Here is a 14608-nt window from a genome sequence, read left to right on the forward strand (position 1 = left end):
AAATAAGATTTTATTTATAGTTTTATAGTAAAGGTGAGCATTAAATTGAGATGGCCATTGGGCTTATGTACAATATACTTACTATGTCCATGGGATAAAATCAAACATAAAAAGTAGTATAAATTTATTGGGCATACTGAGTATCATGTAGAACAAAAATAATAAAAAGTTTTTTAGAATTTATTTAATCACCAACACTGCAACATACAGGATAAGCTACATGACAGACTTAGGCAACTTCTACTTCTCTGGCTGTTATTGAACAACAATTCCCTCGTGCTGTCAGCTACTGACAAAATATGCCGAGAGTGATCGTTCAACAGTTAGACACATGTAGGCTAATGCTGCTCTAGGTTTATAATCAACTAATAATGCTCCTGCATGCACACCTGTAAGACTCTTACATACCAAGATGTCACTCAATGTAATATAGCTGCCACCAATTTTGTTATATGCTAAATTATAACAGATTCAAATAGTGAATGCTCAAAATGCCAAATACACATTGCAAGCCAATAATCTCCTGCGACAGTCTGTGTACCTCATCCCAGTATATATTTAATGGTAAATTCACTCACATTTAAACAAAATGAATTGATAAAAATTCTGTTTCCACCTCTATCACTGCTCTAGAACTATATTGTGCTCTGAAAACATTTACCTGAAACAAAGAATATGCTTGGCTATTCTTCCAGAGACTCAGAAGACAGAAACCAATCTTTTGAAAGTGTGTTGCGTTTTCTTCTACAGCTGGTAGTGTGGTGCGAGCAAAGAACACCAGTTAGCTGTATAAGGTGGTTTAATTTGATATAATTGTGTTCAGGTTAATGGATTAGATTGTCAAAATTACTGCAGAACCAGAATATTTTGTCATGAGGGCAAGATGGGCATTTGAGTACATTCACATAGACAGACTGTTTAGCTAGATAGGCAAGAAACGCCAATTGGTCTCATCTAAACAAAGTTTAGGCCCAAATTGTGGTTCTCAAAAGACAAACAGATTACAGTGGAATAAATGTACAATATATAATCAAAGCAAATAAGGTAATGCACATTTAAATATTTATTTTGTAGACAAGCGTCTTCTGTTCAATCTGCTAGTTTGAATTGGGGGGGAGGGGGCGGGCTGAATGTGATGTATTTTCTTCCCAGGCTGTTAATATTTATTCCGGTGTAGTCTGTGCATTGCATTTTGTATAAACTCACTAGCCATCACATAGAAAGAACAATCTTCATTTGGCAAATACATACAGAGATCCCCAAAACATTCAGTTGATTTTCAATTTGAAGGTTGGTCAAATCACAACCCCCTTGATACAATTAGTAGTTTAATACATTTAACATCTGAAAGGGCAATTTTGGAACCTGATCTGAAACTCATCATCCTGAGCATCATCACTTATGGAGTTTAGCAAGTGAAGTTCATCCATTGCTGAACATAAGTATGTTGTTTTAAATTGTCTACTAGAATTTAACCCATTGAATGCAGCAATATCTATCCTTGTTGGCATTTACATGATTCACATTTTGGATCAGAGCAAAGAGGGAGGGGAAAAAATGAAACCATAAAATCACAACCCTGTTTTCAGACTAAGTGGACACTTTATAGGTGTGCACTCTCAATTTAATTGGAGAACTATTTTTGCATACACATGATGCATTATTTTATATATTTTTTTCAATCTGTAACATGTAAAATAAGGTTTAAAAACAAAACAAAAAAGCTGTGGATGGATTCATAAATTTCATGTTTAATGCCAAGTTTTAGCCCAGAAGAAGTGCAGCATCAAATATTTGTAATTTTTATGTGGCACAGGTAGAGCTTTTTTGCAAAACATCTAAATGGATATTTAAATAAATCGGTATGAAAAAGAAATAAAATTAAAAAAAGTACACAAGTACATTTGCATGATTTTGTTCCAGGTTTTACTATCCTGCTTTGTTCACCTTGTTGATACCAGTCATACAAAGGCCAATTGTAAGCAAGGATTATGGGTATTAACAAACAATTGAAAACACACCAAGTGCAGTTTTTTTTCATCTTCTATCCATCTTAAACGTGGATGTTTTCTAAAGATTTAAATAAAGTTGGGGGGCGTGGGGGGACAAAAATAAAAAAAAATAGACAATGAGGGAATAGAAACAAAAAGCAGTCCGACAGTGACAATAGAAAAAAATTATTTAAAAAACGAAAAAAAAAAAAAAAAAAAGATTGTGAAGAAGTCCTTAAAACATCAGAACAGGGCCTAATTATGAGATGTGGAGGGGCTGAAGATGTTGAGCTTGGTACAGGCTGCTGGTTTTATTGCTTTGCTTAACTTTCTTCCATCCGTAGTTTTTTTCTACTTTGCGGTTCCTCGGGTTCCGACTCAGAGCTGGAGTCAGATCCTCCGTCAAAGGCGGATATGGTGCTGCCATTGGGATTGGTGTAAAGGCTGCTGTCAGATGAAGAGTAATTTGACTGAAGCCGAGAGTTGGATCTTGCTTTCTCCAGCGCACGAACTGTGGGCAGAGAATACACACTTAATACGAGTGCTATTACGAGATTAAAGAGATATGTCCACCTTTACATTAGTTATGCAATAAAACGCATTTTCTCGAATGTTAACCAACCTGGCTCCTTTGAATTTAAAGTTACAGATTCCTCTTAGTAAATGCAACCCCCCTTATCTGTAAAAGGCTTCCAGGGACAGAAAAACAACAACATTGTGAATGATGCTGTAGAGAGATGTGCTGACGATCAGGTTTTCCTTATTGCAACCAGGCGATGCAGTTTCAGTACTGTAGAAAGTATGGGGCAGGTGGTTAAATAAAGATACAGCTAACTATTCTTTTTTTTTACCTTATGCCTTCAGCAGCTTCTCTGCTGCTATCTTCTCTGATGACTTGTCATGGTGAAAACACACTGTGGTTTCCAGGCAGAGCGCCCACATAGCAATCAGACAATTAAAAATCCACTAGGACTTTCTAGAGTTCATGTGTGACTAACATTTTTATGTATTTATGCGTGTGTTGGGGGTAGTTAGAGTCCGGTCAGTTCTATGCTCTACCTTACACTTTTAAATATACACACATCCTCTGACACTACATTTCCTGCAACTCTCTCCAATAGGGGCTACAGTTCCAGTTTGTGGAATTGGCAATCTACTTTTTCCACACTGCATCTCCACTGGAATCCACCCTCTCTATTTCTCTTCCTTTTGGAGTCTTCGGTATCCACCTATTCCTTTCTACCTTTGTATTGCTGTCATTTATCGTCCCCATGCCCAGTTTCACTATTCCTTGACAATTCTCTTGCCTGTTCACTTATTTCCTATCCTTTGATCTGCCTACTCTCATACCAAGGGATTTCAACATTCCCATTAACAAACTCACTGTCTCTGCTGCCACAAAACTTTTTTTCAAGTTCTTTCTCATTTGGACTCTTCCAGTGCAGTTCATCTTGCACCCACTGTGATGAACATACCATTGACCCTGTCTTCCACCACTTCTGATTCATCTCCAGTTTCTTTACCATAACTTCCTTTTCTTTAACCTCAATTTACCTCACCCTCTGCACCCAAATCCTCACACATATAACACCACCTAACTACTTTCAACCTCATCTACTTCTCATTTCCAGTAAAATTATTCCTCTGATCAGGCTGCCACTTTCTTTAACAAAACACTGACTTCAGCCCTAACCACCACAATAAGTCTTCAATGGTCCACAGATCAACCATGGCACAAGAAACCGACCCAATACATGCAAAAGTGTTCCATTGGAGAAAGTCTCATTCCTATGCCAACTTCCTACACTATAAATTCATCCTTTCCTCTTACAACACTGCCCTTTCACGTAACAAGTAAACATACTTCACTTCTCTAATTTCCACCCAGCTTTCTAACCCACGTTGTCTCTCTGCCACCGTCAATTCGCTTCTCTGTCCAATTACACCTCCTTCCCCTTCCTCCATTACAGCCCATGATTTTGCTACCTACTTCAAAACACAAAATCAACACCACTTGACAAGAGAAATCCCATAAACCTCACCGACCTTATACACCAATCTACCCTCAGTTCACTCTACTTAGTAACCAAAGACAAAATCTCTGCACTCATCTCATCCTACAAGTTAGCCACTTATGTAATTCTGTCCAGCAGCCTTTAAGTCTTTAACCAATCTCTGAAAACCCATCTCTTTATTACCCTACTCCTACCTATACTACCCACACTAATGCACCCTCACAACCGTCCCATTCTCCACTCCTGGCGCTGCAGAGAGCTGTGGCGCTTTATAAATCAACAATAACAACTTTACCAACATTGGGGATAATAAATTTGCTCCTTGCATGTCCTTTTAGCAAACTCATACACAATCCCTGGGACCAGTGGGTTAATATCATAAACAAAGTTAGATCTTTAGATCTAAATACCCAGCGTGCATACTGCAGAGCCATAAGTCCAAACAGCTACATGTTGAATATATTATATCTCATTTATGTAATAAAACAGTGTATTTTGCAAAGTAGAACTTGGAGAGCTGACAATGTTGTCAATAGCTCTGGGTCTGTGGTAAATAACTTGGATGAATGCATGAAAAACATATCATTGAAACCAACTTCTCTGCAAGGCTCTTGTAGAGACACAGTATATTCAAAACAACAAGAGAGAGGTAACTACAGGCTAGTGTCCTGCAATCAATGTTATAAAGTGTGAAACATTTTCTTTTGACAGGTTATTTTTTAAAAAAATCTAAATTGAAAGATCACAGTAGACACGATAAAACAGAAGGATGAAATGGAAAGATACACATAAAAGAAAAACAAAGATTGCCACTGTATAGGTGCAATCGGAATTTATAAAGGAAGAGGCTAATCAGAAACTATGGTCTGTAGATAAAACTCTCTGACGAGAAAGTGAAAGGAGTAAGTTAAACAGAAACTTCACAGAAAGTTCATACAGAATAGCATTAAGACAAATGTTTCTTGGGAGAACAAAAACATGTTACGCAAAAAGAAACTGAAATAATCTAAGAGGTGGCAAATAGGAGCATCAATAATGTACAATAAACTAAAATTATTAACACTGCTACTAAACATAAGCCACAGTAAAAGACATACTTGAACACTATCACCGTAAACTATGGTTCATTTTTTCTTACCTTGTTGTTCTAATAGTGCGTTCTGTCTCTTTAGGTCATCAATATCTTGCTGGTGTGTGTGATTTTTCCTTCTCATATACTGTATATACTCTGTGGCTTTGTCCAGTATTTGAGCCCGTGATGCCTTAAGGGTGGGAAACAAAATGCTTAACTCATTTGGTTTATATACGGCTATCTAACAGTGGATTCTTGATGGCTACAGAAAAAAGTATTTATTGGTTGTTTAAAAAAGAACTACTTGCCTTGGGACAAACCCTTTGCTCTTTATTTAGTACCTATGTATCATACCACAGCAAACACTTAGTGCTGAAAGAGAACAATAGGAGCTTAAACTTTTCCTAGCTGGGACTAGGTGGGGATTCAAATTCTTCGAGAGACAGGCAAGTAGACAGGAGCCGCATCTCTACAACCAGGTGCTACAATAAACGCATATTATATGGTATCTAGGTAGAATACTGGCATAATAAAATATTATAGGGCAACGCGGTTTCCAGTTTTAGGATTAACAAGCAAATTAAACTAATTTACCTTTTCCCCTTGGAGTGAAGGTACCGAGTCCCTTAGACTGTGGAAACTGTCCTTGATATGGTCCCTGCGCTTACGCTCCAGTGCATTGTGATGTGCTCGTTTGTCTGCCTGTAAAATTAAATACAAAATATGTAAGATCGGCACACTTTGTTATACAGGCCATCCATCCTACCCCTTTCATCAGATACAACATACTTTGCTTCTCACTTATCTACTGCAGATAACTTGGTTGAATAAATTAAGGAAAATGGTGTCTTCAAACTTTAATCAATTAATTCATCCCAATCTGCTACAATAATAAACTAAAAGGGAAGTTTGGGAGCAAAGCATTTTACAACAGGTGGGAAAGGTTAGGTTAAAGGGACTAATTTTCATATATTGATAGAAAATGTCCATGAACAAAAGGATTGGTATAATTTACTGCAAGTGTACAGACTATTTAATGATCCCATACCTGTAGTTGCACAACTATTATATTAAGGAAGTTCCCAAAGACAGAAAATGAATAAATAATTGCCGTTTTTCATAAATACATTGTCACGTAGACTAATTTAAACAACAAGTTAACCTTAAGTGAAGTTTATGTTAATTAAATACGCCCACAGGAGATTTCTGTAATCTCCGAGTTCATCATCAACAATTATTTATTTATATAGCGCAAGCAAGTTCCGTAGCACTTTACAATTGGAAACAAACCATACAGGGTATAACAGGCAAAAGAGTCGAGAATGCCCTGCAAGCTTACAATCTGAGTCAATTTAATATCTATCTATATATATATATATATATATATATATATATATATATATATATATATATATATATATATATATATATATATATATATATATATATCTATATCTATCTCCCCACTTACTAAGCACTCTCTACTTCATCAAAAACCCAATGCCATCGTATTTTTCATGCTACTATGTTTAAAACCCTATGAGATCAGGAAGGTGATGCTGTGGAGGAGATTACAGGGGATTTAGGATGGCCATCCCACTAATGGTGGCATTAGCTTCAGGAGAGGGTGTGCATAACAAACACTTACAGATAGGATAGGATAGCATTACATTTGAAAAGAGACCCATATGGCCTATTTTGCACATTTAGCCCCTAAATAAAAACAAAAAATCTGCAATAGAGGAGATTTCCTTTAATAAAAGGGGCAAAGTCTGAAGTAGTATGGGAAAACACATTGGTAATATTTAAATCTAACTTAATTATTTAATATATTTTGTATCATGTTCTCCCAAATAATGAAGAATCGCTTATGTCAAAAACCTGCCAGTTTATACTCGGGGTTCCAAGAGGGAGGGGGACCAGGTACAAAGTACCGGGGCCCAAAATTCCTCTTGGCTGCCCTGTTTATACTCACCCAGTCTCATCCAATATTATATTTTCCCCATCAAGATACACTCACACTACAGACTTATCTACTCTCATTCAATACCAATAGCAAGCCTTTGGGGATCAAGGAACAAAAAGCTTTACAAAAAAACGCTGAGAGGACTTTCAAGTTTCATAAATGGATGCCTGTAGACCTGCTTTACAGATAAAACCCCATTAAAAATAGAATTGTTTCTGCTGGTAGCTGGAATGGAAACCAGTATTTCAGTTATTAGAAGACATGATATGTGATAATGTGCAAACACATTACAATGGAACATTCACTGATAAAAAGGATAGATCATGTTAAATAAACATGTGTACACACTGAAATCAGTCCACTCTGTTTCTAACAGTATGGTGATGTCACACTGGAAAGAACATATGCATAAACCAGAAAGTACAATAAGGAAACGTGCACTGAAAGTAATATATTCGGTTTCAGTTAACATGGTCTACATATAAACAAGTTTATGTTTACCAAATAAATCAGTTAGATCAGAATGTCTATTAAAGATACACAGTTTATGCCTAAAGTGTCTGCCTACAGAAAGTAGAAGCCAAGATTTTGTGGGTTTCATGTCACCCGAAACTGGCTACATCCACTGTGTGTAAGCAACAAACACAAATCTGTAATATATAGCCACAAAACAATTAGTGTGCCCACCTAAAATACTAGATCTCATGTTTGTTATGTTAAAAAACTTCATGACAAAAAAAAAACTAAGTCTTCTCTCTAAAGACAATAATGCTTGCATCATGTGGGGGAAACAAAGAAGGCTTATCATCCATCAATGAATTCCACATTTATTTTTTCTTCCATACATCTACTGCAGATTAAAAGGAGCAAGCTATATTTTTGGCCCCTGCGCAGAACATTTTATTTATTTTTAACAAAAATATATAAACAATGTTCTTATGATTTGACGTAAAATGCACATATTTACCAAATTTTCAGTTATTTGAGCTATAACATTCCTAAACACAGAGGGCTCGATAACAACTTGACAGGTAAAAAAATATAATATTTTGTATATTGTGCTGCAAAGCAGAACATATACTCTGTCAACAACTCACAAATTGGTGTGGCTGGTGTAGCATCAATTGTTCTGTGAAGTGTTACAAATTACCTATTTTCTGAAAGGAAGTGCAATAAAGATCTGGTTACAAAAAAAGTAATATTCTTGATGCAAAAAGCACAACACAAAAGAAAGGCACGGTTGCACAATCTTATCCAACCTTCAACATAACATTAGCAGAAAGCATAATAAATGAGTAATCTGTGACATATGGCTTAAACAAACCATATATGCATAATCTCTCAAAGCTTTCCACACCTCAAAAAATAACTGCAATGTGTGTGGCAATATATCTGTAACATGAAAGTGACAAAGGGGTAGCATTGCAGTTCTACAATCTGTTGCTTAGTTGACTGAACAAGATCACTAGAATAGCTCATTTGGAGAGTTTGCACTAATTATGCTAATAAAAAAAGAATGCTCTGAACTTTACTAAAAGTGCAACATCAAATAAGGTTTATAACCACCGGCTCAGTCAACAGCACATCAAACACAAATGCAAGTTGCTGGCAAAAAAAAGAGTTATTAATGAACAGGATTCATGTTCAGACGTATGTCCAATTGCGTAGTGTATCTAGCATGAAATAGCGCTGCGCATACTCAGAAATGGACTTTAAGCCAATGAACGCAATTGCATGTAATTCGCTTCTGAACACAAATGACACTCATAAATGCCTAATTGAAAGGGAGAACAGGGAAAGAGAAGGGACGGACTAACTTAGGCCATGTACATTCAGGGCATTGTGACAGAGATGCGGCTGATTCAAGTTCTAAGTTTCACGTAAAAGTGCTTGTGTTCATATCATTTGAAACCAATACAGAGCTGGTGTTAATGTTGACTGATAATGACTATGCAAATAATATTGTACAGTATGCATTGAAATTCTCTTGAAATGTAAAATTTAAATAAATGATTATGCACATAACATTTGTTATTTTATTTCATAATCAAAATGTATTTTTCTTTTTTTATGGATTCTGATGTGACCTTTTATTGTACATACGATTGTGCGTATACTACAGTCTGTTATCTGTGTCTAAGTACTGTTGAGGCAGAGTTTAATTACCCCCAGATTCTAATGGAAAGCCTATGCATGTCAGCACTTTTGTGTAGTCACCTCCAACCAGTGGCGAGAACTTCGCCCTCACCCACACACAAAAATTGTACCCGTCAAATTCTCAGCTCAGAATTTTTCTTGCGCACACACACAGGATGAGGTTGACCTCTTGTATTTACCCCAGGTCAAGCACATGATCCATAAGAAGGTATACGATTAAAAAATAACCAGCTGTAAGCTGTATATAAAAAAATGCAGGCCATATTACACCCTTTCACTGCCAAATGCTCTGTACTTTTTACTTGTTAACAGGCCTTTTATAACCACCTTAGAGTATATCCCAAACTCTAGACCGAATTCTCAGAATCTGTATGCGAAATGTCCTATACCTTCAGATTTCCTTTTCTATGCAGCCTAGTCCAAGCTACTGTTCTCTGTTATCAGCCAATTTCTGCATAGTGGGGCTGAAAGAATCTGACTGCATTGTCCTTTAATGGAATTATGAACATAAACTCGGGTGTGCATAAAAATAATTCCCCACATGATCTCAACTTAATCCTCTCATACTCAGAACGGTAGCAGTAATCAACCTTTAAAGGAGGACTAAAATCACAACTATATTTAACCTATTTGACTCCAATATAAACAATTTAATCCAGGCCCAACTTACTGCATTTGTGCAGGAACTCCTTAAGTCCCCACTTAAAAATACTGCAAACAGTGATCAGCTGACAGCATGAAATGCCAGCCATTTTGAAGCTTCTAAACTAGATGTTTGGCAGTGGGGAGCGAGAGTGCAAAGGTGCAGGATTCGTCTACAGCACAATGGCCACAACAGTCCACTTAGTTTAGAAACAGCTGTCAGTTAGTAAGCAACCCGGTAGCATAGATGAACACTCAATAATATCACGTTACGATGGGGAAAAAATTCTCTGTGAACTCATCTAGTACAATCCTTGGATTGTCACAAACAGTAAAACAGGGAAGACGGGGGTATTTCTAAAACAACACCAATTTAGACACTCCGGGGCAGTCAATTAGCAGTGATCTTTGGATGAACATCGCGGCTGCGCATTTTTTACGCGTTCCGGAATACACTCCATGCAGAATTGAATATGCCCCTTTGTATAAATGCAATGTTTATAATATATATTACCAACTAGTTTGTGATCATATAAAACAACAAGGCTGCTAGTGACGACTTCATGGGGACATCTTCTATAATTTTTATTTTACAGTATATAGTGCATTCCTAATAAGAGTTTCAATTTCAAACAAGTTGCTTGTAAGAAGTAATCCTCATATATTGTATGTTCTTCCTTTACTGACAATCTGCATTCTATCATAGAACACTTTCAAAATGAGTGATGTGGTACAACAAATGACATCACATACAAACAAGCTATATTTTACAAGAGTGACATCACTGCTCTCTAAAGATAAGATATATTTTAAAACCTTGATTCAAATGTATGTAAAACTTGTGTTTTACCAGAAAACCAAGACAAAGTCATAAGACTTAATGCCCAGGTTTCTATGCAGTGTCAGCATTAAAGAACACACTGTTACTGACACACAGAGATGGCAAATTCAAAAGCCATTCCTTGTCCTAAATTCATTATTTTCTGTTAACTTCATGTAGCTTATAAATAAATAACATATCTTCAAATTTCTAATAAGAAATTAACCCAATATGGTTACTTTGCTTTTATCAGCGGAATTAAAAGAAATTACTAGTGCCTCAGACAGGGTTAATAATTAAGGATGTTGTATGTGGTAACAGCACTAAAGCTTTGCAACAGATGTTGATGCCGAAAATGCTTCAGGCTTGGAGGACAGGCAGGAACTGTAATATAGGACAGTGTTATCTTAGATGTAAATGCTGGTTTACAGCAGAATATGCTCTCATTATAACAGAATGGAAACACTAGCAAAATGAAGTCACAGGAACACAGTTGTCTCTGTGCTTCCACCCCTGCCCCCAGCCCAAGCACTGAGACAGGAAAAAACAACAGGATAAAAGAAAGAAATAACACTATTAACCAAATCTACAAAAGTGGGCTAAAAATATTTTTAAAAAAAAGCTGTATTCCAGACGTGCTTAACATTAATTAAGAAGCAGTTTGTAAGATTTACTCCTTAATAAAAACATCTTCTTTATTTCAACACACCTGGAGAATTTGCTGAATTATCTGCTGCTCAAAGGGCAAGAAAATTGTGAAAATCAACAGCTTAAGAAAAACATGTGTTAACAGCAACTCAATTAAGTTCACTGTGGACAGCCCTTGACAAACCAGAACTACCAGTCTTGGCAGTTTAAAATGAAGATGCTGCTAACAAGGGGAAGTACGATGAATACACAGTAGAGGCCAGATCTATACCACACCCAGATAATTAAATCTAGCATAGATTATTAAACCGTGCACATATACAAATGTAAATAAGCTTCAGAGATGTGGAAAGAGCTACAGAAAATACATGAAAGAGCAAATGATCAACAGAAGGTCAAAAATGCTATATAAGAAAAAAACACTTCATGTATCAAGGCTGCATTTACCGCCAGTGTGGGTGGTCAAAGCATGCATGATGTGTATTGACTCTGGAGCCACTAGTCACATGACTAATAAGAGTGATTTCTCTCACTTTGACCAAAGCAAGATGAAGAGTCATTGTAGCTAATGATAAGCAAGACAAATACTAGGAAAGAATGCACTATATTTCATAGTTGCCTAAGAATTTCTGGGAGCAGTGCAACCTCCCATATCCTGGGCACTTCCTTAGTGAAGTGGATGGGGGCAGGGCTGAATAACGCAATTCAGACCTTACTGTCGCCTTTCGCATGGTCATGCCCCCAGGACTCGGCAGTGGGAGCTCCCCTTCCAGATGGGAGATCACAAATGTTGGCAAGTATGCTATATGTACCTAATCTTGAAAGCAGCCTGATGTCCGTGAAACTCACAAAGCAAGGCAATGTCTTGACATTTAAGGATGATCGCTGCATCTTCACAAAAGCTAGTGTGACAGGATGGACCGCCTATGTCACCCTGTCTGTTGCTGCTGGGAACCGGCTGGGCTTACTTTGCCACCATTCCCTTACGTTATTCCAAGTGCGCCCTCTTGCTGCAGTAGGAGGGGCTTACAATGCTGCCACCACTGGACTACTTAACCAGCATTCAGTACCAGGTTTCTTCTGGGTAACTGTCACTGCTGGTGTACCAGGGCTGGTACCCCTGACCTCTTACTATGGATCAGGGTTGCTGTGGATGGATCCCCCCTGCCCTATCACACTGACCAGAACTGCAGGCAGAGCGGTGGTACCGGAAAAACTGGGTTCAAACCTCTGAAACAGCCGGAAACGGATAAGATTTTGGGTCTAATCTGTAGGTCACAGGATTTTCAGCATGGAAGATATTTTCACGCAGGTCTTTGAAGCAAGTGATGTTTATTTGCTTTTCGCTGGTTAAAAGGTGATCAGGTCAGATGAAACAAGAAGAACATTTCAGTGTACGAGTGCTTGTTATACTGGACACAGGCTATTTTTACAATCAGGATGCAAGGTGTTTACACAAACATGGATTTACATGCATTGAAAAGCGAACAATATTTATGCTTATCTGTGGTATATTAAAGCCTTGCTGTGATATCCTGCATCTTACAGTGGACAGCAAGTCTAATTACATCTTTCAATGACCCTCACACATCAAAAGGTCCAATTAGAATGAGTCCTTTCTTCCAACAGTTACAGAATACACATTTCAAAAGAAAGGTACAAACTCCAAACAAGTCATTTCCCCACATCACGATACACAAAAGACTTTCTAAACAAAGGTTCATTGTATCAGATATATATCAGAAATACATCAGAAATAAGGAATTTCCTTTAGCAAGGTTAAAACAGAAAACACAAATCTTCTACCCTGGTCTCAGAAATAACGATTTCCTATATCAAAATACATCATCAAAAATAAGTGCATTGGCAATTATATAAATAAGCGCCCTGCGATATTCCCTTTAAATACATTTATACCATAAGTTATTTATAAGTGATCCATTCACACTCTTAAAGAAGGAAATATCACGTAAGAACTGTACCAGCTTTATAGAAATGGTCAACACTGCCAAGCAGGGCCATTGTGTGGTGCCAATGTCTAGGACATAGTTTCCATATTCCTTCAGGTTCCCCAGCTAAAAAAAAGCTAACCAATGTTATCAAGATTGACTTGTGCAGCCAGGTGATGGAATGCACTAGATGTTTGAAAGGAAAAATAACAAGGACATTGTGGCTGGATCACATAGAAATAATTTATTGAAGAAATTTTATTTCAATTAGTGGTGCAGGTGACAATTTACATCATTGCAAATGCACTTATTTTTTGTTTTGGTGTGTGTTTTTTATGGAAATGTATTGATTTTGGAGACAGTATGTCATGTTTGGGTTTTGTAAGGTTTCTATAGCAAGTCCCAAGCAAGCATATCAGTGGAGGGGGATGTGTTTCTATGTGTGTATGACTCAGGATGCAAGTGATCACAGATTAATACCCCATTCATACTGCACCAAAATCCCGGGTTTTTGCCGGGGCGAGCTCAAAAGACCCGGGTCTTGGTGCAGTATGAATGGTACAAGTCAAAAATCCCGGGTCTAAAAACCCGGGTCTTCAACCCGGGATTTATCGAGGGGTAATTCCCGGGTCGGACCCGGGTTGCCTGCACTATGAATTGTGCAACTCGGGTTTTTGCACAGAAAACAAGCTGATTGGCTGTCTGCCTGTCTCTGGAGGATGATGTAATCGGTGGGAGCCCGTGGAAGATTCTCCCAAAAATTGCCAGGGCACAGACTTGTGCAGTATGAATGGGGTCAACCCGGGAAATTCCCGGGTCCGAGGTGCAGTATGAATGGTGTTTCTGAGCTGGGACGCTCCGAGCCCCGGCAAAAACCCGGCTTGAAAAACCCGGGATATTGCCTGGGCGGCAGTATGAAAGCGGTATAATATGAATTTTGCAAGTTCAACTGCGTTAAAAGCAAGATTAGAGAATGTTATATCCTGATGGTAAACATTCAACCTCAGACGGTGGTGCTACTAGCAGCAATCTACACAGGTGCTAAACTCCTCCAGGCTGAGTTATGTGCAGGCTGCATGTAGCACCAGGATTACCTACTGCCAGGATATCTGTGTAAATCTGTAAAAAAAACTGGTTGACCATGTAATGTATTATTATTATTCCATCTGCACTCCTGGAGATCACTAGTGTGTAACTGTCCTTATTAGTACTCATGAGCTAATAAAACATCACTGCTTCAAGATCCTGCTTTAACGACTATTTACCTGCTGTAAATCCTGTGACCTGCAGATTAGACCAAATCTAATTAATTATCTGGCTGTTCTGAGGTTGAAATACAGCCTCTAGT

The 14608-nt window shown here is 37.7% G+C and overlaps 1 protein-coding gene across 2 annotated transcripts in view; it reads right to left on the minus strand.

The window, feature by feature from the left end:
* Positions 1-1731: 1731 nt before the first annotated feature.
* Positions 1732-14608, minus strand: part of MAX (MYC associated factor X) — a 41379-nt gene continuing 28502 nt past the window's right edge. For both annotated transcript variants that reach the window (XM_075192982.1, XM_075192983.1), the window contains 3 exons: positions 5673-5780; positions 5145-5268; positions 1732-2502 (listed from right to left, as the gene is read on the minus strand). In XM_075192982.1, the coding sequence (XP_075049083.1) occupies positions 2315-2502; positions 5145-5268; positions 5673-5780 (420 nt within the window). In that variant the 3' untranslated portion in view covers positions 1732-2314. The remainder of the gene's footprint in view (positions 2503-5144; positions 5269-5672; positions 5781-14608) is intronic.

The sequence above is a fragment of the Mixophyes fleayi genome, chromosome 12 (assembly GCF_038048845.1).
Source record: "Mixophyes fleayi isolate aMixFle1 chromosome 12, aMixFle1.hap1, whole genome shotgun sequence".
Classification (NCBI taxonomy): Eukaryota; Metazoa; Chordata; class Amphibia; order Anura; family Limnodynastidae; genus Mixophyes; species Mixophyes fleayi.